We start from the raw sequence: 26,041 nt of genomic DNA on the forward strand, positions 1-26,041 counted from the left end.
TTTTTTTCTCACGTTATTTAAAATATCAATGAATTTCTTATATTGATCCGATTCACCCATTGCCCCGTTTCGCCTCGGTCTACCCTACAATATAATGCTACAGTTATAACAAAAAAAAAAACGGAACAATTTGTTTTATTTTTACTTCAAGGTTTCTACACAAGTAATGAAAGCTATTCAAACCAGCGTGAACTTATTTGAAAAGAACACAGATTTGGAGAATGGACCTAGAGTAGCGTTCCTGGAGGTGGTCGCTGAACTAAGAGATCCAGGTTAGCATAGATACTATTAATCTGAACTACAGATTCTTTCAGACATACAATTAATAAACTGTTAAATTTCATATCACTGCAATTTTATATAGATTTTTGTGTGTCTCAAAAAAATAAAAGTAAATCAGGTTTACGCTGTATACTCATACACCAGGGTGGGCAGAAGGAATTTAATGTTAATACACTCCTTACTCTACTTTCCGCCGAATTTAGGAGGCATTGCGTGTTGAGTGGCGGAGCTGTTTGCCGCGCTTTGCCTCGACACAAGAGCAAAGAAATGGAAATATAAACTTAAATAAATATTTAATTTTCTCAATTGGAGATCGAACCCAAAACCAGTCGTGTTTACAGTCACACTTAGTGCCCACGCGCCATGATTCTACTTTCTAATTAATTATTATTCTCTATAATGTATACCAAATAAGTAATGATTTCGAGATATTTTTACCCGAAAAGGGCCATCGTTAAGTAACATGTTAAGAGAAAGGGATTGTTGACGAAGACCGACATTGTCTGACAAGGGGTGGGTGGGTAAAGGTCCTAAATTTTATGAGTTTGAAATTATAATATCTAAGTATTAAAACAAGAATTTTCTGTGGATAAAAATATCGTTTTAAATGCAATTATTTAACTTTCGGAAGCCCCTCTTTATAATACTTTGCGGTAGTCCTTAGTCATGGGTAGTCTGTCAGTGACATTTGAAATGTGTAATAATCACGAAAATTAAAAATCTTATTACAAATATATCTTTTTTATATGTATATCTATACAGATATTTATTTTTCTCCATCTTTGGACGTCGACGACGAGGGCGGCTTATATTGGACGTTGAAAGAAATGATGAAGGATATGTTTTTACAAGCGACTATGTTCCCTCGCATTGATCCTATTGTGCCCATACCCTCCTACGAAGGTATAGTTTAATATATTTAAATAATTAATATATTGCATAAATATTAATTATCTTTTCATTACAGCAAGTGCCAGCTTTCTATATGAATAAATTAATAATAAAGATAAATATTCTTTGCATGAATTTTAATTAAAAATATTTATTAGCTAAATGTGTACTCGTATGGTGTTATTTTATCAAAATGTTTTATTGTAGATGACATAAAAAAAGAAGATGCATTGATTGACTTGTACCACGACATTTTAAAACGAGTTGACAATAGCATTACAGACGTCGTCCAGTATGCTTCGGTAAGTTCACATAAATCTAATAGAACCTTAATTATCTAATTACTTGAAGTAGAAATTATTTGCTACAATTGTGTTGTTTTATATAATTCAGAAATATGAAAAATATGCCCCACTATGGTTAGAAGACAGGCAGGAAGTGTTGGCCAATTTTCTTAAATATGGACGAGTTATTCCTCCAGAGGAGTTTGATAAGTATCGCTTTGATAACGGCTGCGACCCACCAGAAGTTAAGCCCAAACTTGAACAGTATCAAGAAGAGGTACCCTACCCTTTTATGCACGAGAAAGCGTAAAGTTTTTTTATTTTATGGGTGAATTTACGTAATTTGAATTTTTTTATAAAACACACATTTGATTGTGTTTGAAGTGTCTATAGGGTAAAACCGGGATAGATGCCCTACTTTTTGAAATATCCACCTAATTAGATAAAATATATTTTTTATAGGAATATTTTTTATTTATTTAGCTAGCTCAATCCTTTGTGATGAATTACTTATATTTTTTTTTAACAAATCAAATATAGATTTTGCAAAAAATAGCTTTTCGTGAAACACTAATTTTGAGGATAGATGCCTACCTATATGGATAGTTGCCCCACTATGAAAATGCTGGGGAGGATAGATGCCTGCAGAGCAATGTAGGTGCACTTTATACCGATTAAATGAAAAAACCAAACCAATTGTTAAATAATTCTAATTTTAAAACAGAATTTTGTTTCCAACAAACATAATCATAATAATGAAAAGTATATAGTGTTTTTTAAAATCTTATAATTGCTATTAAGTTGTAATATCACAAAAATAGGTAACCATTATTAAAATTTTAAAACATTTGTGTAACTAAAATATAAATTCTTAAGTTTCAACATCCATTATCATATTTTTTAAGTTAAATTTTACAACAAAATTACAATTCTTAATATTTTTTGTTGTAAAACACTAATATTATAAATTAAAATATTATAATATCATAAATACTAACATCCACATTGCACAATTATACATTTTTATATTAAAAAGAACAAAATATAATATATCATCTATTCTAATTCTCTAATTATCTCAAATAATAATTATTCGTTATTCCAATTTAATTAAAATTTAGCCAGATAGGGTTTTTATTTTTCCACATCTTGCGCAATAATTTCTGAAAAGTGTACAGGTTTCATGTAGCCAGTTCACACACACATTAAATCCAGTCGGATTGCGACTTCGTATTTTTATAGTTTTCGAAACAATAATGAAACAGTCTAACTTAGTTTTCAATTGTTTTTGCTTTCTCTTAGCTATATCTTTCTTGTGTTTAAAAAATTTAATAAATACTTTAAAAAATATTTTAAAAATATATACCTAACTCCATATACTGAGTATAAAGGGATAGATGCCCCTAAGGGCACCTATACCTCGAAAAATCAGGGCAACTATCCTTTGTGATAGGGATAGATGCCAAGGATTTTTTTTAGTAAATTATAAACAAAATAGAATCTATAAGGACCTAGATACAGTCTTATTGAACCAGTATATCGACGTAATAAAAAATATGGCGTAATTGATTACAAATTAAAAAGTTATACAACGCAAAATATTAACCTTTAAATCTTTGACGCGTTCACGACTTTCGCCGCGGAGATATTTACTAAAATGTGCTAAACGCGTCCTCATTGCACGAATGTCCGTGAATAACTTTGGTGCGGGAAGACTGTGACTCCTGCTTGTACAATTATTTTTTTGTCGCGAGTTCGGGAAGTTAGGTATTTTGAAAATGGGGCATCTATCCCACTGCGGCATCTATCCCGGTTTTACCCTATTTACATTTTAATTAGTTTTTTTTTAATATTTTTTTGTGAAATGTAAGACTTTTCATTGTTAAAGCAGTATAATAAGTAACCTAACCATTCTTGTACAATAATACTTACGTCTTATATTATGTTTTTTGTTTTACAGATCGACAAGTATAATGCCTTATATGCCGAAGTTTGTGCTTTACCTTCGGAATATTTGTGTAACGGTTGGTTGAAATTAGATTTGAAACGACTAAATCAAGCTATTATGAATATTATTTGCAAGTGGAGCAATTTATACAAGCAGAATCTAAAGGATCATGTACAGACAAGGTATCTAAATTTTGATATTTTTGTGTATCTATAAATATCATCATCATCATCATCATCATCAGCCTGTCCTTGTCCACTGCTGGACATAGGCCTCTCCAATGGCACGCCACTGAGCTCGATCTTGAGCTCTTCGCATCCAGCCGTTGCACGCCACTTTGCGGATATCGTCACCCCATTTAGCTGGAGGACGTCCTACATTACGTTCGGTCTCCACTATGGAACGCGCTTACCCCAACGGTCTATAAATATGTATAGCACAATTTTTTATTAAAATATTTACGAATATTTTGATGATTTTTTTTAATAATTTCATTTTTTTTAGTCTAAACGATTTGGAAAAATTCATAGCATATGCATCTAAAGAACTATCGGTTGAACTAGAAGAGGATGACTATGAAGGATTATTGAAAGTAATGGGTGTGTTGAACGAAGTCAAGGCCAAGACTGACGCTGGCACTGAGCAGATGTTCGAACCCCTTAGAGATATTATTTACGTTCTTAAGGAATATGGTGTTGAGTTCCCAGAAGAGACGTACGAACAGGTATTATTCATATTTAGTAGATACTAAAAGATCGCTCGGTCGTAAAACAAAATAAAGAGCGTTCATTTTTTGTAAAAATATTTCTTAATTTAAATCCACAAATATTTTTTTTACATATTTCTCTACATGTAAACAATAAACTTATGTGAGAACTTTTGTACCCTCCTAAATATTTTCATAAATATTACGGTTGTTTATTATCAGTGTTGTTAAATTATTTTATTGATTAATTAAAATTAAATATTTTTAATGCTTGTCTATGGAATTAGAAGTATTCACCATCTCACCAATATTCGGTACATACTTTGGTAAGACTATATGTTATTTGTTTAAAAGAATAATAAAATATTTTTTAAAATATATTTTTCGATATTTATTTGCTTTAACCCTACGAGTGGTAAATTGTAGCTATTTTTTCATCTGTACCCCTTCTTCTTAACGTATGAGATACTTTATAAATGACGCTATAAATTAAATATTAGATTTCAATGTTTCTTCCAGTTGGACGTTTTACCGGAGAGATGGCGAAACCTGGTGAAGATGGCGACGGTAATGAAAAATGAGGTTGCCCCGATGCAAGCGGCGCAGGCTGCACTTATCGCTAAGCGCGTTGCTCTCATAAACCTGCGTATTACCATGTATCGCGACCAGTTCAAATTGAAAGAGGTATGTTCATTGTTTTCAGCTTCCCATTTTATCATGGATACAGCAAGACAGGCGAAAAGAACCTAAAGTTTCGGAAGAATGAGAAATTGCTTGTTGTGTAGTGGATCTCAACGATATGTTTTTTCTTGCCAAAATAAGAAATTAAAAATAATTTCTCATATTGGGGATCAAACCTATAAGTAGCGCATTTTACATTTGTTTGCTTAGTTTGTTAATTTTATGTTATGACTGTGACAAAAATTAACATTTTTTTTACAGATATTCCTTGAGAACTGCAAGGAACCTTACAGGCAAGTTGACAAAGTTCACAAAGAATTAAAACAGTTTGAAGAAATTGTTAGTAATTTGAAAAAGTCATGCAGTTTATTTGATATACAACCACCGGATGAAAAGAATTTGAAACAATGTAGACGGGAATTAAAACTAGCGAAGGTAAAATTTAAAAAGCTGAAACTGTTTTTAATAAAGATTATGTAAGATATATATTATTTACAATTTTAACATTCTTAGTATTTACTCTAAATTTATTAACTCTATTTAAGAATATAGTTCAAGCGACTTTTAAGCAATTGGAACTTCGCAAATATTTATATACAGCAAAAAAATATATATATTTTTTTTGTTATTTTAGCAACTTTGGGATTATTATAATTTGGTAATGGGCACTATAGAATTTTGGAAGAAATCACCATGGAAGAAAATAGATGCTGACGGTATGGATCAAGAGTGTAAACGTTTTACGAAGGATTTGAGGCAATTAGATAAAGAAATGAGAGTGTGGTAAGGAATTATATTACGAACTTTTACTTATTGTTTTTAATATTGTTAGTATATTTCAAATTAAAATTATGTATATATTTCTAAGATAATATGTTAGAAATGTAATTTATGCGAATATATTTTTTTTAGGGAGCCATATATTTCAATAGAAGGCACAATAAAGAACTTGATGACTTCTCTACGCGCTGTCACTGACTTACAAAATCCAGCTATTAAAGACAGGCACTGGGTTGAGCTAATGATGGCGACAAAGGTAGGAGTAGTTAGTATGCGTTACATTTGACAAATTTATATTTATGTAGAATTGATTAGTTAAATTTCATATATTTTTTATGTAGAAAGCTGCGCACTCATTCATCTCATCCATCGAAACTAAGTATATTGGGACTACATCATTTACATTTAAATGTACTAAGCAAAGTCATCTTTTACTGACTGAGATTTTAGCACATTCTAAAGATAATATATTAGAAAACAATAAGGGAAATAAGTATATGCAAACAACTGGTCCGGATTATAAAAAAAATATTCTATTACAAGATTTTAAAATAAATAAATTTCAAGAAAACCTCTGTAAGGAAAATAAATTTCAAAGGTGCAATAGATGTTATACAAAGAAAGAAATTCGACAAAATGGCCTGCAGTTGATTCGCCCAAAAGAAAGGCTACAGAGTAAAACACAAAACACTAATATCATTTTATCGGAATACATTTTGTAAATAATTTTTTTAGTGTCATATTCATCTAGCTCTTAAGTTGTAAATAATATTAGTTAAATATAGTTAATAGTAATGTATATTGTATATACTAATGTATCAAATTTCATGCATAAATATAAAATCTACATTGAAATGTAAGTACCAACATACATAATAATTATTTTCATAATTTTATATAACACCATTTAAGTTAGCAATTTTTAAAAAGATGAATGTGAATTTTAGGTAAAATTCCACATAGATGATGATACAACATTAGCAGACTTACTAGAACTAAATCTTCATAAGTACGAAGAAGAAGTTAAAACTATCGTAGATAAGTCCGTCAAAGAAGCTGCAATGGAGAAAACGCTCAAGTAAAGTTTTATTTTTACAACTTTGAATTAAATCAGTGTCACATTGTATCCCGTGTACAGAAGGGTAGGCAGAGGGAACCCAGTGCTAAGACGCCTCGTTCCCCACTTTCTGCCGAATTCTGAAGGTATTGCGTGTTGAGCGCGACACCAGAGCGAAGAAATGGAATTATAAAAGTAAATAAATATTTCACTTCCACGAGTGGGGATCGAACCCACAACCATTGCATTGCAGTCACACCCTTGTGCCGCTGCGCCACAACGGCCTCATATTTAGTTTATTTTAGTTTTTTATAAAATATGTTGACTGACACTTTGCTTTGCAGTTTTAATTTTCATTCGTTTTAGTCACATAGATTTTTATAAATAATGTTATAAACCTAAAACTCTATTTCTACAGAGAATTAGAGGCTACTTGGGCTATTATGGAATTTGAATATTTGGTTCACGATAGAACAGGTATTAAATTGCCTAAAGCAAGTGAAGAACTTGTCGAGACGCTGGAAGACAATCAGGTAATCATTTTTTTAAATTTATATTCTCTTTCACCATTTCAACATATTCTTTTCTCATTTATGACAACTTTTTATCAGAATCAAGTCCAAACTATGATGTCTTCGAAATTCATTGGTTACTACGAAGAGCAAGTTACAGCATGGCAGAAAAAACTTGGTACTGCAGATGCAGTAATTGCGCTCTGGTTCGAGGTTCAACGTAAATGGCAATACTTGGAGAGTATATTTGTGGGGTCGGATGATATACGAGCTCAGCTGCCTGAAGATTCGAAGAGATTTGACAATATTGACAAAACATTCAAGGTAAATCAACTAGTAACATATACTCTATTAATTTCATATTAATTCGTTTTCGTAAATTCATTTTCATATTGGGCGATTTGTATTGTTTTATTACAGGAATTACTTAAAGATATAGGTGCGACACCAAATGTTGTTCAAGCCACCAACAAGCCTGGATTATTAGATAAATTAGAGGAACTTATGGCTGCGTTGAATCTTTGTGAGAAAGCTCTCAATGATTACTTAGAAACCAAACGTTTAGCGTATCCAAGATTTTATTTCGTTTCTTCAGCAGATTTATTGGGTAATTCTTAACGGTTTTTTTTTAAATTTTTGTTCTTAAAATCAACAATAATTAATGAAATGTAGTTTTACAGATATTTTATCTAATGGAAATAATCCTCCTGCGGTGTGCCGACATTTATCCAAATTATATGATAATTTGGCAGTATTAGTGTTCGTAAAGCCTGGCAGCAAACAAGCGTTTGAGATGATATCCAAGGAAAATGAGGAACATGTGCCATTCAAGGCACCATGTTGTGATTGTTCGGGCAAGGCATGGACAGATACATATAAAACTTTATAATTCTCAAATGAAATTTCATTACACTATATGTCTTTTTAGGTAGAGTTATGGCTCAACCGTGTAACGGATTGTATGCGTTACACCTTGCGAGATATTTTTGAGCACAGTGTAAAGTCTTATGAGGATAAGCCTCGAGATGAATGGGTTTTTGATTGGCCGGCTCAGCCCGCTTTAGTTGGCACTCAGATATGGTGGACAACAGAGACTAATCAGGCCTTTGAGAAACTTGAAGAAGGTAATAATAAAAACTGATAACAAAATATTAATATTTATTTATACAAACATATATTATTACAATAATATGTTCATGTTAAGGATATGAAAACGCGTTGAAGGATTATCAAAAGAAGCAAATTGCACAGTTGAATGCCCTGATTGTACTACTTTTGGGTGACTTGACAGTCGGAGATCGTCAGAAGATCATGACTATCTGTACAATCGATGTACATTCAAGAGACGTTGTAGCTAAGCTGATTGTGGCTAAGGTGGAAACCTCTACCGCCTTTCAATGGCAGAGTCAGTTGAGGTGATATTTATTTTCTCTTAATTTTTTTTGTTTACTCTGGTTCTTATTTCATTTTGGCATTTTTGTAATCATTATTTTATGTTTATTATGTTATTATGTTTATCGTCAATGACTAAGAATCGAATACTTTCAGACATCGCTGGGATGTTAAATTAGGCAATTGTTTCGCCAATATATGCGATGCCCAATTTCTTTATGATTATGAGTATTTGGGCAATACACCTCGTCTTGTGATTACACCCTTAACAGACAGATGCTACATTACATTGACACAGGTATTTATCACTTATCCCTCGATATGGTTCTTTAAAATGTAATAATAAATATTATCTTGTAATATTCGGCCATTTTATTAGCAAAGTTTTTATTTATGTTTATTTAGAGCCTACATTTGATAATGGGCGGAGCACCAGCGGGCCCTGCGGGTACCGGCAAGACGGAAACCACTAAAGATCTGGGACGAGCTCTCGGTATTATGGTTTATGTGTTTAATTGTTCTGAACAAATGGACTATAAATCTTGCGGCAATATTTACAAAGGTTTGTTGATAAATATGTAAATAAAACATTTAACATGCTTATGGGCACCTTGCCTATATATTTGACTTTTTAATTTAATTATTTTGCTAGAGAGTATATAGGGAACAATTCATAAAGAATATATTTAACATAATATATGTTTTAAAAGGACTTGCACAAACTGGAGCGTGGGGTTGCTTTGACGAATTTAATAGGATTTCAGTCGAAGTATTGTCAGTCGTATCAGTGCAAGTAAAAAGTGTTCTAGATGCTATAAAGGCTAAGAAAAAGAAGTTTGACTTTATGGGCGAATATATTACACTCATTCCTACAATAGGAATGTTTATTACTATGAATCCTGGGTATGCAGGACGCACAGAGTTACCTGAAAATCTCAAAGCGCTATTCAGGTGATCTAGTCAAATATTACTTCTTTATATTTTTTTAATAATATTTTAAAGTGTCCTTAATACTAATAAATTGATTATATACTTTAAACGTAAAATTTGTGTGTTTTTTTTTAAACAGGCCATGCGCAATGGTGGTACCAGATTTTGAGTTGATCTGCGAAATCATGCTTGTAGCAGAAGGTTTTCAAGATGCACGCTTATTAGCCCGAAAGTTTATCACATTATATACGCTATGTAGGGAACTGTTGTCTAAACAAGATCACTATGACTGGGGCTTGAGGGCAATAAAGTCAGTACTTGTTGTTGCTGGTTCTTTAAAGGTGACATCTTATCTGATGCGTGAAATATTTATATAGTAATAATAATTTTATAATTTGAGCGTTTCATATTATCAGAGAGGTGATCGTCTCCGACCAGAAGATCAAGTGCTAATGAGAGCTCTCCGAGATTTCAATATACCTAAAATAGTGACTGATGATATGCCAGTGTTTATGGGACTAATTGGTGACTTGTTCCCCGCACTCGACGTGCCGCGAAAACGTGATTTAGATTTTGAGAAAAAGCTTTTCGATGGAGCTGTATCTATGAAACTTCAACCAGAGCCTGGTTTCATTTTAAAGGTTAAAAACCGGCTAGATGTTAAATTATTTCCGTATGATGATTATTTTAAGCAAGCTGGTCTGTTTCAGATGGTACAATTGGTAGAATTATTTGCGGTCCGACATTCCGTCTTCATCAACGGATTCGCAGGTACTGGCAAATCAATGGTATGGCAATGTCTACATAGAACCTATCAAATGCTAAAAATGAAACCATATTACAATGATTTGGATCCAAAAGCAGTAACGAATGATGAGCTTTTTGGTATTATAAATCCGGCTACAAGGGAATGGAAAGACGGTCTCTTTTCAACCATTATGAGGGATATGGCAAACATGCCAGGTGACGGTCCTAAATGGATCGTTTTGGATGGTGATATTGACCCCATGTGGATTGAAAGCTTAAACACTTTGATGGATGATAATAAGGTGATGATAATGGATGATAAATATTTATAAATATATTGAGCTCCTAATACAAAAATTTGCTTTAGACAGCAATAAAGTGCCTGAATAAACGGGATAGCTGTCTGATTATATCGTTCGGGGAATCAATTATTTTTATTCACCTTCTCTCAATAAGACAAATAGAGGGGTCGAATACGGTACTCACACCATATCTCGAAATTTAGGCGAAAGGAGAATGGAGTGTCTTAGTAGGTATTTGATTCCCTCTGTCTATAGGATACTGCGTTATTTTAATAAAACTTTTTTCATAGGTACTTACGTTAGCAAGTAATGAGAGAATTGCATTAACGAAGTCTATGAGGCTATTGTTTGAAATAGCAACTTTGCGGACAGCAACCCCTGCTACTGTGTCTCGCGCTGGAATTTTATATATCAATCCTCAAGACTTAGGGTGGAATCCGTAAGTCATTTTTACGTTAAATTTTGTTTTATTTAACAATTTTTATTATAAAAAAATCAGCTTTACGCTATATCCCGCACACAGCAGGGTAGGCAGAGGGAATCTCTTGTTAAGAGTAAGAAGTGCTTTGCCTCGACAACAGGGCGACGAAATGAAAATATAAATTTTAATAAATATTTCATATCTTCATGTGGGGATCGAATCCACAACCAGTCGATTTTACAGCACACTTTGTACTCCTGCGCCACGACTGGCCTAACCCTAATTTTTATTATACCTTTTACTTATAAAATATTAACTTAGTTTAATTCGCTGAAAAGGTTTGTAGCTTCATGGATAGAAACAACACGTGATGATGAATCGGAGAAGGCGATGTTGACGGTATTATTTGATAAGTACATTCCTTCATTATTGGAATCTTGCAAGAAATATAAGCGCATCACTCCGTTAAGCGAACTGCAACAAATTCAGTTGACTTGCTATCTATTGGAATGTTTTCTCAATAAGAGTTTACTGCCTAGTGATTGTCCAAAAGAATGGTAAGATTTATTAAATATAATAATTATTTTCAAGTTTGTTACATATTTTTGTTATTATTTATCAATCTTTTTTTTCAATTTTTATTTAATATTGTTTTAAGGTACGAAACTTATTTTGCCTTTTGCATTGTATGGGGCTTTGGCTCCGGACTTTTCCAAGATCAGCTTGTGGATTGGCGAAATGAATTTAGCAAGTGGTTCTGTAACGAATTCAAACAAATTAAATTCCCATCCACTGGAAATGTGTTTGGATTTTTCATAGATCCTGAGACAAAGAAGTTTTTACCATGGGTGGAAAAGGTTGAATCTTTTGAGTTGGACCCTGATATCCCGTTACAGGTAATCAAGATTTATTTTAAAACATTAAATCAGCTTCACGCTGTATCCCGCACACAGCAGGGTAGGCAGAGAGAACATAGTGTTACGACATTATGTGAGGGATACGACATGGAGCTGAAGGCTGAAGCGTGTTTTTTTTTCACTAAATAAAAACTAAATCTGTAATATATTTCTTACAGTCATGCTTAGTGTCGACCTCTGAGACAACTCGTATTCGATTTTTCATGGATTTACTTATAGCAAAGCAAAAACCAGTAATGTTAGTCGGCAGCGCCGGCAGCGGGAAGACCGTCAGCGTCGCCTCCAAACTCAATTCATTATCTGAGAATTTTGCTATTACCAATGTACCGCTTAATTTTTATACTACATCAGGTTAGTTAACTATAAAATTTATTCTTGAAAATTATTAATAAAAATATCTCGAGCATTATTCTTCGTGTACTTACAAAATAATATAATAGAATAAGCTCGGTGTAAGCTTACTCATGCTTATTAAAGTATTAGCAACTTCATATATTAATATTGATTTCTAATAATTAATATTTAGTTGGTAAATCTATTTTTATTTTTATTTCTAATTATTTTACTAGAAATGATTCAAAAAGTGCTGGAGAAGCCATTAGAAAAGAAATCCGGCCGTAACTTTGGTCCACCGGGAAGTAAATTTATGATATATTTTGTGGACGATCTGAACATGCCAGAGGTAGACTTGTACGGCACCGTACAGCCTCATACCCTTATCAGACAGTTTATGGATTATCGACATTGGTGAGATGAGACCTCAAGTTTAATAGATTTATTCTTTTCTAGCTATGAATCTACATAATTATGTATTTTATATTTTAATAATTTATAAATTAAGTTACGATTATGCTTTTTTTAGGTATGATAGACAAAAGCTCAGTATCAAAGATATTTCTAATTGCATGTTTGTGTCTTGTATGAATCCTACTGCGGGTTCATTTACAATTGACCCTCGACTACAAAGACATTTTTGCACTTTTGCCGTAAGGTAAATATTACGTAATATTAGTTAAATCATTATTTTTTTGTTCTTTTTAATATATATAGGTTTTAAAAGAACTGTTGAAGAGGCAACTGTACTATTAAGTTTTAAGTTATGCTACATTTTACAATTTACGTTTCATATTTATGCAAAACTAGCGACCTTCACGCGGTTTCGCTCGCTTAAAATTATTGTTGTATTATAGACGAATTAAAATACACGTTCATAATATAAATAAGACTTTTCTTTTAGCTTCCCTGGATTGGATGCATGTTTCCATATCTACAAGCAAATTCTTTGCCAGCATTTAGCTAATCCATTGAACAAATTCAACATCACCGTCCAGCGTTATGGAGAGCCGCTAGTGAACGCGGCGCTTGCACTCCATAATAAGCTAGCGTCCACCTTTTTGCCGACTGCTATTAAATTTCACTACATTTTTAATTTACGTGACCTGTCCAACATATTTCAGGTTAGTATTGGATTAGTGAGTGATAGTTGAAGGTGATAAAACATTTTCTATATTCATACTCTGTGAGGCCCTCTTGGCAGAATGGAACAGCATCTTACTACGTTGTTGATTCGATCGTCAATCAGAGGAACGTACTTGTTTGTTTCTTCTTTCCACTTTCCATAATATTCTATCCACACCAAAACCCTCTGTTATGAGCGACATTATATATATGTAAGCGTATAAAATCTTAATTAAGCATTATTATACAGGAAATACTTTAGAATTATTGAATGACATTAAATTTACTATTTACAATATTTTATAATTCTTGTACCATCCCCAGGGTATGCTATTTACGACCGGTGATGCTATAAAAGCCCAATCAGAGCTCATAAGACTGTGGATGCACGAAGCCACACGCGTCTACTCTGACAAATTGGTGGACCCTATAGACAATGAGAACTTCAACAAGCTCATTATGGATGTCATTAAAAAAAATTGTGAGGTAAACAAAAGTTGACTGTTCTTTATATCCGGCGTCTAACTTTAAAATAATTGAATAAAAGGCTGTTTTTTTATTATAATGTAGAATTTTCATATAAATTTATTTTTCTTAACTAGGATTTCGATGAAAATGTAGTATTTGAAAAGCCGTTAATCTACTGCCACTTCGCGGAAGGTATCGGGGATCCGAAATACTTCCCAATCAGAGATTGGCCCCATATAAAGCGCTTACTTGATGAATCTCTCTCGTCGTATAACGATCTCGTTGCTACTATGAATCTTGTTTTGTTTGAAGATGCTATGTATCATATTTGCAGGTAATTTTTTTTATATCTTGCTGACTTACGTAGTTTAGGAATTCCTTAAAAGACAAAGCGTCATAAAATAATAGCCCTTCGCCTTATAAGCAACAACAAAAACTTTGCAACATGCTAATAGTATGATCTTACTAGTACTTTCGAAAGTGCTAAACTACTGTTGGCCTGTAATGGGCTCGGCCCTGAAGAATAAATACGCGCTCGTAAATTTACTGTATCCCACATATAATAGGCATAGAACCCAGTGTTAAAACACTCCGTTCCTCACTCATTATTATTGAGACTTAAAATAAAAATAATGAATTCGCGGTTATAGTGCGTCACGATAGCGTCTAAATATGTTTTTATTTTATATTTTTAGGATTAACCGTATCCTAGAGGCCCCACGAGGCAACGCCCTGTTGGTGGGCGTTGGAGGGTCTGGCAAGCAGTCTCTGTCGCGACTGTCCGCATTTATATCGTCACTTGAGGTGTTCCAGATACAGCTACGAAAGGGATATAGTATCAATGATCTTAAAGTTGACTTAGGTGAGGATAGAGACATAGAGTACATAGAGACAAATAAAAAAGCTGTGCCACATGTATAATACTATGGTATTCATGAAAGTACTGTACGGTCGACAAGTCGTAGCCGCCCTAAGGTTAGGATTGTTCATTCGAAAAAAAAATTAAGAAAAAATCCTACAACTAGCTTCAGGACGGCTGGGACCTGTTGAACTAACAGTTCATATAACATAAAATTCAGTTCCATCATGTCTACGAATTTTGTATTAATTACGAAAAAACTTGTACCTTTCTATTTGTTTTTCAAAACAGCCGGACTAAACTTAAAAGCTGGACTAAAGAATATAGGCAACATGTTCTTGATGACCGACGCGCAGGTTGCGGAAGAACGTTTCTTGGTACTTATCAATGACTTGCTGGCCTCCGGGGAGATTCCCGAATTGTTTGCCGACGATGAAGTCGAAAATATTATTAATGGCGTTCGAGGAGAGGTAATATTGTTAAAGAATGATTATTTGAACATATAATAATAAAGACGCCGTCGTGGTACCCTGCCGTGTGCGGGATACAGCGTGAAACTGTTTTTTTTTCTACTAATAAATATTTCGAACAGTAGATAGCAGAACAAAATTTTTACTTAATGCATCACTTTAATTAGGATCTGGTTTTTGATTATAATATTATGAACGCTTTAAACTAGACATACAAAAATAGAATTATTTTTCTATTTGTAGACAAAAGCATCAGGTGTTCAAGACACGCGCGAAAACTGTTGGCGTTTCTTCATCAATAGAGTGCGGACCATGTTAAAGGTAAAATATAAATATAATTAATGTCTATATCATCAAAATGATGCTATTAATAGTTTTGAAGAATAAATATATTCCCTGTATTTTTGTGGAAGGAATGGTGATGCATTATTAAACATAAGTATGTAATTTAGGATTTTAGTTAATATTTACGACATAATCTTTTAAAGGTGGTATTATGTTTTTCTCCTGTCGGCGCTACATTGCGAATTCGAGCTCGAAAATTTCCGTCCATTGTAAATTGTACATCTATTAACTGGTTCCATGAATGGCCTCGAGATGCCTTACGTTCTGTATCAAAGAGATTCATTTCTGAAGTAGAATCTTTGCCTGTAAGTGTTACTATCATAATATGTTTTATTTTCAATAAGATTTATTACAAATAATAGTAATATCTAATATTTGCAGGCATCCCTTGTTGATCCGGTGGCAAATTTCATGTCACATGTTCATCAAAGTGTGAATCAAATGTCAGCGGTGTATTTTCAAAATGAACGCCGTTATAATTATACGACACCAAAAACTTTCCTTGAACAAATATCATTGTACGGAAAGCTGCTTAACGAGAAGAGTAAGAATTTAACAATGATGATTTATAGATTAGAGAACGGTCTGGAGAAGTTAGCCTCCTGTGCAGCAGATGTAGCCGTATTGAAGGTACTCCTATTCCTCCTACATACTATTAAAGTTTTATTACCTTATTTTAAATTCTTTTACTCTTTACTATTTACATTTTTGTTATCCTTTAAGGTTACTTTAGCGGAACAGGAACAAATATTAAAAGTTAAAAATAAAGCTGCCGAAGAACTTATTGAAGTTGTAGGTGCTGAAAGTGAAAAAGTGTCAAAGGAAAAGGCGTTTGGTATTTTTTTATTTATATAAAAGAATGGAACATTAGTAAATTAATGATTTTAATAATTAATCTTTTAATTTCTTTTACAGCTGCGGAAGAAGAAAAGAAAGTTAAAGTTATTGAAGAAGATGTCACAATAAAAGCTAAAATTTGTGCAGATGATCTTGCAAAAGCAGAACCAGCTCTCCTCGCGGCTCAGGAAGCTTTAAATACTTTGAATAAAAATAATTTAACTGAACTAAAGTCTTTTGGGTCCCCACCAGACGCAGTAGTCAATGTTACAGCTGCTGTACTCGTATTGTTCTCTAAAAAAGGAAAGATACCTAAAGATAGATCATGGAAAGCTTGTAAGGTTATTATCTACAAAAAATATATTACGATGAATAAAATAATAGAAGCTTATTCAGTTGTATGAATTGTTTATATAAATATTTTTTTTAGCTCATGATGGCTAAAGTTGACCAGTTTCTATATGACTTAGTGTATTACGACAAGGAAAACATTCATCCAGATGTAATTAAGGTAAATAGTATGCTTTTCTTTAATTCTATATTATCATACGTTCACTCTAAGAAAATTTTGCTACGCTACTATGATCCGTCTCTTTTCCGATGAACTTGAGAATTTGCACACAATATAATACTATCGTAAAAACAACCAAATGCCCTGGCGACGACGACCTGGTTACCAAGTTTTTTTGCTCCCAATTTTTCTTTTGGTTTTTTTAAATATAAATATTTTATTGAGACTCGCTCTAGTGAGGAAGATAAAGCGCGGCGTTAAGTTCCGCAGTACGCTATGCTCATATGTTAAAGATTGAGTGGAAAATGGCAAATTTTAACGTGCTATATTCTGTATTCCTATCCTGCTAAATGCGGAATGTAGTTTAGAGTTAAAAATTAAAATCAAGATTTAATTATTGAAACAGGCCGTCCAGCCGTACATCAAGAACCCGGAATTCAACGCAGAGTTCATAATGTCCAAGTCGGCGGCGGCGGCGGGGCTGTGCGCGTGGGTCATCAACATCGTGAAGTTCTACGACGTGTACGTGGTGGTGGAGCCCAAGCGCCGCGCCCTTAACGCCGCAAACGCGGAACTGCAAGCCGCTAGAGATAAATTGGCGTTCCTCACTGATCAGATAAAGGTGTTGCTTTATATTATTTTTTAACTATGCTTGTTTGCCTAGATAGTTTACAAAAAAATATTACTTGTAAATTATATAAATTAATTAATATGACTTTTTGGCTAGCATGACTTTTATGATTTTTGTTATTGGTCTTACGTACATGATAAAAAATATGTTTTAATGCTAACTAAAAACATTAGCGTAATGCTTTCCTCATTATTGTGGTTATGATACACAAAAAGTAGTGCATTTCCTTGTTGGTGTCGTCGTCTTAGTCGAGTAAAAATAGTTTTAAAATTTGAATGAAGGATTAACACAACTTTTCAGCTTTATTATGTTAGTATAGAAGGTAATTACAATGAAACAGATTAAGTAGTTTCAGAATGTTGACATTTCTCTTAGCTTGGTCTCTATATGCTTATAAGGTGTTTTGATGATAACTTTATTAATAAAAAAATTGAAATTGTAGGAACTGGAAGAAAAATTAGAAGTATTATTGAAAGCTTTCCAAGAAGCTGTCAATGAAAAAATGAAGTGCCAAGCTGAGGCCGACGCCACTAATTATACTATTGATTTAGCCAATAGACTCGTAAATGGGTTGGCTTCTGAAAAAGTGAGGTTAGTATAATATATACAGAGTGTTTTTGTCAACACCACTTTAAATGATAACACAGTTTTATCTACTCTATAAAAGCCTAATATAATTGTTATATTTTTTTTCCGAAAATTAAAAAGTGTTTTTTTTTGCACAAAAATTACAAAATAAATAATAAAATTATCATTTTAAAATAAAACGCCATTTGTCAAGACAAAGCACGCACACATAAACCTATGAAAGGGACACCGCCGCACACGCCTCATTCTGAAATCGACGCGTAGGTATTGGCGATAAAGTTCAAAGTTGTTTAACGTTTAGTAGTAGTAAGTGTTTACGTTATTCGTAACTGCGTTACACGAAATGCAAGTATGGATAAACATAGTGAAATGAAAAAAAAAATCCTACATCTAAACTTTTGAGGTATCTTGATTAATTCCTTTAGGTATGGGCTTAAAATATTTTACCCTAAATGCTGTTCCTGTTAAAGGAGCCCTGACGCTTCCACCATGTACATATACTTCACGCTGCACATGGAAATGTAGGCGGAGGTCCTTTAAGCATCTGTTTAAATATACAATTCAATTCATCTGTAAAAATACAATTCAGTGGATCTCCACTGAATTGTATTTTTTTAATTATTAAAGTAACATTCAACAGGTGGTCATCTACGGTAGTGAATCTGAAGGAGTCAGGAGTAATGTTGCCCGGCGACGTCCTCGTGGTGACCGCGTTCATATCGTACGTGGGTTGCTTCACGCGCAGATATCGCTTGCTTCTCATTGATGAAGATTGGGTCCCTACTCTTGCGAAAACTGATGTAAGTATTAGTTTTAGTTTTTTTATGAATTTAATATGATTTATTTTATAATTAATTAATTTTTGTTTAAAAATTCATAACATTTTCATAAGATTTTTTTTTCATAGTTTGACATTTTTGTTATAATTTAAACATATATGGATGGCTGTAAATGATTTTAGCCAAAAATTGAAACAACAGAAGGTCTTGAGCCACTATCAATGTTGACTGATGATGCACAAATAGCTTCGTGGAATAACGAAGGTTTGCCAACGGACACTATGAGTACGGAAAATGCTACTATTCTGACCAACTCAGCAAGGTGGCCGCTCATGATTGATCCGCAACTGTACGTATTAGAGAAAATTTGTTATAAATAATTGTTTATAGTATTATTAGAGAAAAAGATTACGAGCCTAGTGCTAAGTTCTGAAATTGTAATATTAACACTCATATATTCCTAGAATAAAAGTGATAAACAAGTTAACTTCACTGATATTTGAGTCGGAAAACATAAAGGAAATATTTATCTAATCCAGCCAAGGTATAAAATGGATTAAGTCGCGTTTCGGTGATTCGTTAGTCGTTATAAGACTAACACAGCGGAACTACCTCGACCGCATCGAGCGCGCCGTCAGCAACGGCAACGTGGTGCTGCTAGAGAACATCGGCGAGTCCGTTGACGCCGTACTCGAGCCTCTACTGGGACGGGTGCTTATACGAAAGGGGAAAGTATTGAAAGTAAGCCCTAGTAGTACTTGGCCCTAGTAGTAATTGAAAGCTTGGTAATTTCATTAGCAAATGGAGTTTTACTTTTATTACACATTGATGAAGCTAGTTAAGCATATTGTAGGGAAGGCAGAGCGAAGTGTTAAGACATTTCTATCCCCACGCATAGCCCAATTTTCGAGAGGTAGCGAGTTGAGTGGCAGAACTCATTGCCACCTTATCTTCGTACCGGAGTGAGGATATGAAAAAGATTCATTACCTTAATTGACAATATCCTCATTTGATCACGGGGACGAAGCCGCTACTAAAAGCTAGTCGGTACATATAACGGAAACCTTTTTCAATTTGTTTACAGATTGGAGACCGAGAAATTGACTATCATCCTAATTTCCGATTAATTATTCAGACTAAACTGGCTAACCCCCATTATCAGCCTGAAATGCAAGCACAATGTACTTTAATAAACTTCACCGTTACCAGAGATGGGTGAGGCTCTTTATATGTAAAAAATATTTTTAATTATATAATTGATAATGTATTTAATAGTTAGTAATAATAGTTTCATACGAATAAATATTTTTATTATAATATTTAAAGCCTTGAAGAACAATTATTGGGAGAAGTTGTGAAAGCCGAAAGACCAGACTTAGAAACACTTAGAGCCGGACTCACTAAGCAACAAAATGATTTCAAAATTACACTGAAAAGTCTCGAGGATGATTTGCTTAAGCGTTTATCTTCTGCCGGACCAGATATATTAAGTGACTCCGCTTTAGTTATAAATTTGGAAACAACGAAGAAAACAGCGGCTGACATCGAAGTTAAAGTGGAAGAGGGAAAAGTTACATCTGTTAAGATTGATGAAGCGCGTGAAAGATACAGGCAAGTATTAAATTATATATAGACTAGTGGGCCCGGACGCGGCTATGCCCGCTTGAACTATACGATTATTTATTAAACATGTTTATTAAACATTTTTATACGATTATTTATTAAACATTTTTTTCGGTTTTCAATAGAATTTGTAAGAAAATATAAGCCTAAATAATTAAAATAAGTTAAAAAAGAATAATAAGTGGAGATTTATTATTAGAAAAAACATCTGAGTAACCGAAATGAACAAACAAAATGATAACCTCCTTTTCTTACAGAAGTCGGTTAATAAGTAAAAGTAACTAAAGGAAATTCTTAATATTAGAAAAAGTACCTAAAGTTTACAGTGCACGCGTACTAAACATTTTTCTATATTAAATAACTAGTGGGCCCGGACGCGGCTACGCCCGCGAAAATATGAGCCTAAATAATTAAATTAAGTTAAAAAATAATAATAAGTGGAGATTTATTATTAGAAAAAATATCTGAGTGACCGAAATGAATAAACAAAAGAAGTAAAAGTAACTAAAGGAAATTCTTAATATTAGAAAAAGTACCTAAAGTTTGCCGTGCGCGCGTAGGTACTAAACATTTTTCTATATTAAATAATAATTATTTTTTGCGAACAATATTAAATAAAATCCCAAATGATTATAATTACGATATTTTAAGTGTATAACATCGGTATAGATAACCGAACTGAGATAAATTAATTATAAGCAGCAAATAATTACACAAAAAATAATAGTAATTCGAAAATATATAAAAAATTACAATATCATCAAAGTCATCTGCCCGTTTGCGTCGGTCATACTATACCACTCGTAGGCTAGGTCATTTGGAATCAGTGACACCTTATTTATTAGAATGTTATACAGTAAACTATAATTTCAATCTAGATGAAATGCTAAAATTTACTATACTAACTATTATATTTATTTTCATAAGGATGAATATCAAATTATAGAAATCATCTAATTTTTGTTAATGTATACAAATGTATATCGGCGCGCGCCATGTATGCATGAAGCAAACTCACTTTGGGTGACGTTGTCTTAAAACAACAAACTTTGCAAGCCGTTGCTTAGCAACGCGTAGCGACGATTGTTATTAACATGGCAGAATAAATTGCTTGTCAAATTAATTATTTTAATATATTGGTATATATCAAAAATATTACAAATATGAGAAAAAATGCCCTCTCTTCTTGATCTTATTTTTGTCTCTAACCCTAATCTTGTTTCTTCTCACGGTCAAACTAGTGCTCCGTTTTCCTTTCACGATCTTATCTTTCTATCCTAGAAATTACGCCCTCCTAAAGTTAGAGGCAAAATAATTTTTCAGCGCAATTTTAAGTATATGGATGTTGAACGCTTAAGGGTGGATGTGAGGAATATCGACTGGTCTTCCATAATGTCATCAACAAATATTGACGATATGGTAAAATCATTTACTACTGAACTGATTAACGTCTACAATATTCATGCCCCTGTGAGACCAGTTCGTATGAAGCATGCGCCTGCCCCATGGTTAACTGATGTTATTAGGAAAACTATGGCAAAACGTGACAGAGTTAAGCTTAAATACAAAAAATCGCCTACTCTAGAAAACTTCACTGCGTATAAAAAGCTGCGAAACATCTGTAACAGAATGTGTAGAGATGCTAAGCGTCGTTACTTCCACAAAACCATCCAGAATCTCAGTCAGGCACACGTTTGGAGATTCTTAGAGTCGTTTGGTGTAGGCAAAACCACTGAAGCTCGTCAAGTTTCAGTGGATCTTAATACTCTCAATTCCTTTTTTACAACTCCACCATTAAATATAAGTCCCCTAGTAAAATCCGACACACTTGCTTTGCTGTCGCGTATTGACCTACCAGGCTCGATTTCCTTTTCTTTCAATGCATCAGAGGATGATGTCAAGAAGTGTGTTTACTCCATTTCCACTAAAGCCTTTGGTATTGATAATCTCAGCCTAGAGATGATTCTTCCTGTGTGGGAAAGCATTGCACCAGTGGTCACCCACATTATAAACTTTTCACTGTCATGTAATGTTTTTCCTTCACAATGGAAGAATGCCTATGTCATTCCATTACCCAAAACCTCAACTCCTTCTAAAGTCACTGATTACCGTCCAATATCTATCCTTCCTGTTCTATCTAAGATCCTAGAATCATAAGTCAATAACCAGCTTTACTCCTTTCTCTCAACCAACAATTTACTGTGTCCTTTCCAGTCCGGTTTCCGTCCCTTCCACAGCACAGTTTCAGCGCTGCTGAATATTACGGAGGACATTCGGTGCGCTATGGACAACACCAAACTCACTGTAATGGTACTACTGGATTTCAGCAGTGCTTTTAACTCTGTTGATTTCGACATACTCCTTGGCACTCTTCGAGCTGTCAATATTTCTTCAGGAGCTATAAATTGGTTCCGCTCTTATCTCTTCGACCGCCGGCAATGTGTAAAAGCAAACGATATCACATCGACTTGGCTTGAGCTCACTGCTGACGTTCCCCAAGGCGGCGTTCTTTCTCCACTTCTTTTTTCTGTCTTTATTAACAATATTTCAAAAGTCATTACTTCTCCTTTCCATCTGTATGCGGATGATTTGCAGCTTTATCGCCATAGTAATTTAAATGAATTGCCTGAAGTCATTGAAAGTATAAATAGCGATCTCAGTGCTATTCAATCGTGGGCGGAATCTTTTGGTCTATTAATCAACCCTAGAAAGTCACAGACTATTATTATAGGCAGCAGTAGGCTTAGACAAAAAATCGACTGGGATTCTGTGCCAGCGATTCGCTACTCTGGAGAACCGATTCCTTTTTGTAGTGAAGTTAGAAATCTGGGTCTTATCATTGATTGTAACATGTCTTGGGTACCACATATCAATGCAATCAGCAAGCGCATGCACTTCTCCTTCCATTCCTTTAGGCGTCTCCAATATTTCCTCCCTCACAAAACAAAAATTATGCTTGCGCAATGTCTTCTCCTTCCAATTCTCGACTACGCTGACGTTTGCTATTTGGATGCGAATGAGGAGCTACTTGACAAATTAGAGCGACTGCAAAATCTCGCCATACGCTTTGTGTTTAGCCTGCGTAAGTATGACCACGTCTCTCAATTTCGTGCTCAACTTAATTGGCTCCCAATCCGTCTTCGCCGTGATATGCACATCCTTACCTTACTTTTTAAGATCCTCAATTACCAAAATTTTCCTAACTACCTACGTTCCCGCTTTAATATTCTCCCCCGTCCTACACGCTCTAGACGGTCGTGCGTCGTTTCGGCGCTCGAGATACCTATAAGCAGTACCAAATTCTTCCATAAGTCTTTCACTGTGTACGCCACATCACTTTGGAACCAACTTCCCATCCCTATCCAAAGAAGTCCTTCCTTACTGTCTTTCAAATCCCAGCTAAAAAAACATTTATTTGCTAGTATGAACTAGTACCTAATTTTATTCAGACAGTTTTTTTTTTTTTTTTTCATTCACGTATTTATATATATATATATATCCATACCTATATTATAAATTCGAAAGTAACTCTGTCTGTCTGTCCTTTACGCAATCAGGGCCAAACCGCTAATTTAATTGTGATAAAATACTCATATAGAGATACTTGAGGGTCCCGGGATGAACATAGGATACTTTTTTTTTCTCATATTTGTAATATTTTTGATATATACCAATATATTAAAATAATTAATTTGACAAGCAATTTATTCCGCCATGTTAATAACAATCGTCGCTACGCGTTGCTAAGCAACGGCTTGCAAAGTTTGTTGTTTTAAGAAAACGTCACCCAAAGTGAGTTTGCTTAATGCGTACATGGCGCGCGCCGATATAGATTTGTATACATTAACAAAAATTAGATTATTTCTATAATTTGATATTCATCCTTATGAAAATAAATATAATAGTCACTTTTAGAATTTCATCTAGATTGAAATTATGGTTTACTGTATAACATTCTAATAAATAATTAAGATGTCACTGGTTCCAAATGAGCTAGCCTACGAGTGGTATAGTATGACCGACGCGAACGGGCAGATGACTTTGATGGATTAGTAAATTTTTATATATTTTCGAATTACTGTTAATTTTTATTTAATTATTTGCGGCTTATAATTAATTCATCTCAGTTCTGTTGTCTATACCGATGTTATGCACTTAAAATAACGTAATTTTAATCGTTTGGGATTTTATTTAATATTGTTCGCAAAAACTAATTATTATTTAATATAGAAAAATGTTTAGGACGCGCGCACGGCAAACTTTAGGTACTTTTACTTCTTTTGTTTGTTCATTTCGGTTACTCAGATATTTTTTCTAATAATAAATCTCCACTTATTATTATTTTTTAACTTATTTTAGTTATTTAGGCTTATATTTTCGCGGGCGTAGCCGCGTCCGGGCCCACTAGTATATATATATATATATATGTTTATTTATATATGTATATTAGTATATTGTCATAAATTTAGTATATATGTATTATATATAGTTTGTATTTATAAATTTAGTGTATATGTATCTATTTATGTATTTGGATATGTATTTACTCTTTTTTGTGATTATTATTTTTTATTTAAATTCTTAGTAATTTTTCTCCTTTGATAACTGCACTGTACTCTCTTCCCGCTATTTGACAGTCACCCACTTCCATTGGTTGGCTGGAAGAGATTTCTTTTAGAAATAAGCCCACCTTTGCTAACTAAACTTTTAATTTTGTATTTCCTATGTGTTTTTTATGTGCAATAAAGAATATAATAATAAAAAAAAGGATCCTATGTTCATCCCGGGACCCTCAAGTATCTCTATATGAGTTTTTTATCACAATTAAATTAGCGGTTTGGGCCTGATTGCGTAAAAGACAGACAGACAGACAGACAGACAGGCAAAGTTACTTTCGAATTTATAATATAGGTATGGATAGGATGTAAAAGAATTAATGAAGATTTATTGTCAAATATTTTCTAATTGAATACTACTTTATACATACTACTAAAAGCAGATACACTGTGTAATATATTTGCGTAGATTAATATTAAATATGAAGATTAAGATTTGTGGTAAATGGTAACAATTAGTGCTGCTGTATATACCTAAACGGTCTTTACCGTTTAGGTAGGTGTTAGTCTTAACAATAATAATTTAGACAAACAAATTCATATTGAATGTTTTATTGTAAGCAATAGTTTTATATATTTTGTAAACAGGAACGCAGCAACTCGAGCGTCGTTACTCTACTTTATATTGAACGACCTATACAAAATAAACCCAATGTACCAGTTCTCTCTAAAAGCGTACAGTGTTGTGTTCAAAGACGCTCTCCAAAAGGCCACACCATCTGATGAATTGGACATAAGAGTGGCGAATTTATTAGACAGCATTACGTTTGCCGTATTCGTATATACTAGCAGAGGGTTGTTTGAGAAAGATAAATTGGTGTTTTTGTTCCTCATCACTTTGCAGGTTGGTTACCGTTATAGATTCTAATTAGTATTATAGTATACCACTGAATATTTATTTATATTCAACGTATGTATACGAATAGGTACGTCTGAATATATTTATTAATTATATTAGCCGATATTTCTTATCTCTATATCCTACCTACCCTTAAATATAATAATT

At 33.5% G+C, this 26,041-nt stretch overlaps 1 protein-coding gene across 1 annotated transcript in view; it reads left to right on the forward strand.

Moving 5' to 3' along the window:
• The window catches only part of LOC146536856 (dynein beta chain, ciliary-like), a 45,648-nt gene that overhangs the window by 11,379 nt on the left and 8,228 nt on the right, over positions 1–26,041 (forward strand). Inside the window, exons 21-68 of the mRNA XM_085189638.1 lie at positions 152–272; positions 1,045–1,185; positions 1,381–1,475; positions 1,567–1,734; positions 3,418–3,587; positions 3,910–4,129; positions 4,631–4,795; positions 5,054–5,227; positions 5,427–5,575; positions 5,705–5,828; positions 6,520–6,650; positions 7,048–7,162; positions 7,241–7,465; positions 7,562–7,748; positions 7,822–8,000; positions 8,070–8,265; positions 8,346–8,556; positions 8,690–8,831; positions 8,939–9,095; positions 9,244–9,484; positions 9,603–9,804; positions 9,880–10,104; positions 10,174–10,512; positions 10,803–10,951; positions 11,272–11,490; positions 11,592–11,829; positions 12,009–12,201; positions 12,420–12,597; positions 12,713–12,841; positions 13,088–13,307; positions 13,633–13,794; positions 13,911–14,110; positions 14,472–14,638; positions 14,927–15,105; positions 15,349–15,426; positions 15,594–15,755; positions 15,832–16,080; positions 16,174–16,285; positions 16,366–16,628; positions 16,718–16,798; positions 17,205–17,420; positions 17,872–18,020; positions 18,658–18,817; positions 18,979–19,145; positions 19,336–19,537; positions 19,881–20,011; positions 20,123–20,407; positions 25,624–25,879. Coding sequence (XP_085045764.1) covers positions 152–272; positions 1,045–1,185; positions 1,381–1,475; positions 1,567–1,734; positions 3,418–3,587; positions 3,910–4,129; positions 4,631–4,795; positions 5,054–5,227; positions 5,427–5,575; positions 5,705–5,828; positions 6,520–6,650; positions 7,048–7,162; positions 7,241–7,465; positions 7,562–7,748; positions 7,822–8,000; positions 8,070–8,265; positions 8,346–8,556; positions 8,690–8,831; positions 8,939–9,095; positions 9,244–9,484; positions 9,603–9,804; positions 9,880–10,104; positions 10,174–10,512; positions 10,803–10,951; positions 11,272–11,490; positions 11,592–11,829; positions 12,009–12,201; positions 12,420–12,597; positions 12,713–12,841; positions 13,088–13,307; positions 13,633–13,794; positions 13,911–14,110; positions 14,472–14,638; positions 14,927–15,105; positions 15,349–15,426; positions 15,594–15,755; positions 15,832–16,080; positions 16,174–16,285; positions 16,366–16,628; positions 16,718–16,798; positions 17,205–17,420; positions 17,872–18,020; positions 18,658–18,817; positions 18,979–19,145; positions 19,336–19,537; positions 19,881–20,011; positions 20,123–20,407; positions 25,624–25,879 — 8,622 coding nt within the window. The remainder of the gene's footprint in view (positions 1–151; positions 273–1,044; positions 1,186–1,380; positions 1,476–1,566; positions 1,735–3,417; positions 3,588–3,909; positions 4,130–4,630; positions 4,796–5,053; positions 5,228–5,426; positions 5,576–5,704; positions 5,829–6,519; positions 6,651–7,047; positions 7,163–7,240; positions 7,466–7,561; positions 7,749–7,821; positions 8,001–8,069; positions 8,266–8,345; positions 8,557–8,689; positions 8,832–8,938; positions 9,096–9,243; positions 9,485–9,602; positions 9,805–9,879; positions 10,105–10,173; positions 10,513–10,802; positions 10,952–11,271; positions 11,491–11,591; positions 11,830–12,008; positions 12,202–12,419; positions 12,598–12,712; positions 12,842–13,087; positions 13,308–13,632; positions 13,795–13,910; positions 14,111–14,471; positions 14,639–14,926; positions 15,106–15,348; positions 15,427–15,593; positions 15,756–15,831; positions 16,081–16,173; positions 16,286–16,365; positions 16,629–16,717; positions 16,799–17,204; positions 17,421–17,871; positions 18,021–18,657; positions 18,818–18,978; positions 19,146–19,335; positions 19,538–19,880; positions 20,012–20,122; positions 20,408–25,623; positions 25,880–26,041) is intronic.

The sequence above is a fragment of the Heliconius melpomene genome, chromosome 8, assembly GCF_056956725.1.
Source record: "Heliconius melpomene rosina isolate 202511_hmr_F chromosome 8, ASM5695672v1, whole genome shotgun sequence".
NCBI classification, from domain to species: domain Eukaryota; kingdom Metazoa; phylum Arthropoda; class Insecta; order Lepidoptera; family Nymphalidae; genus Heliconius; species Heliconius melpomene.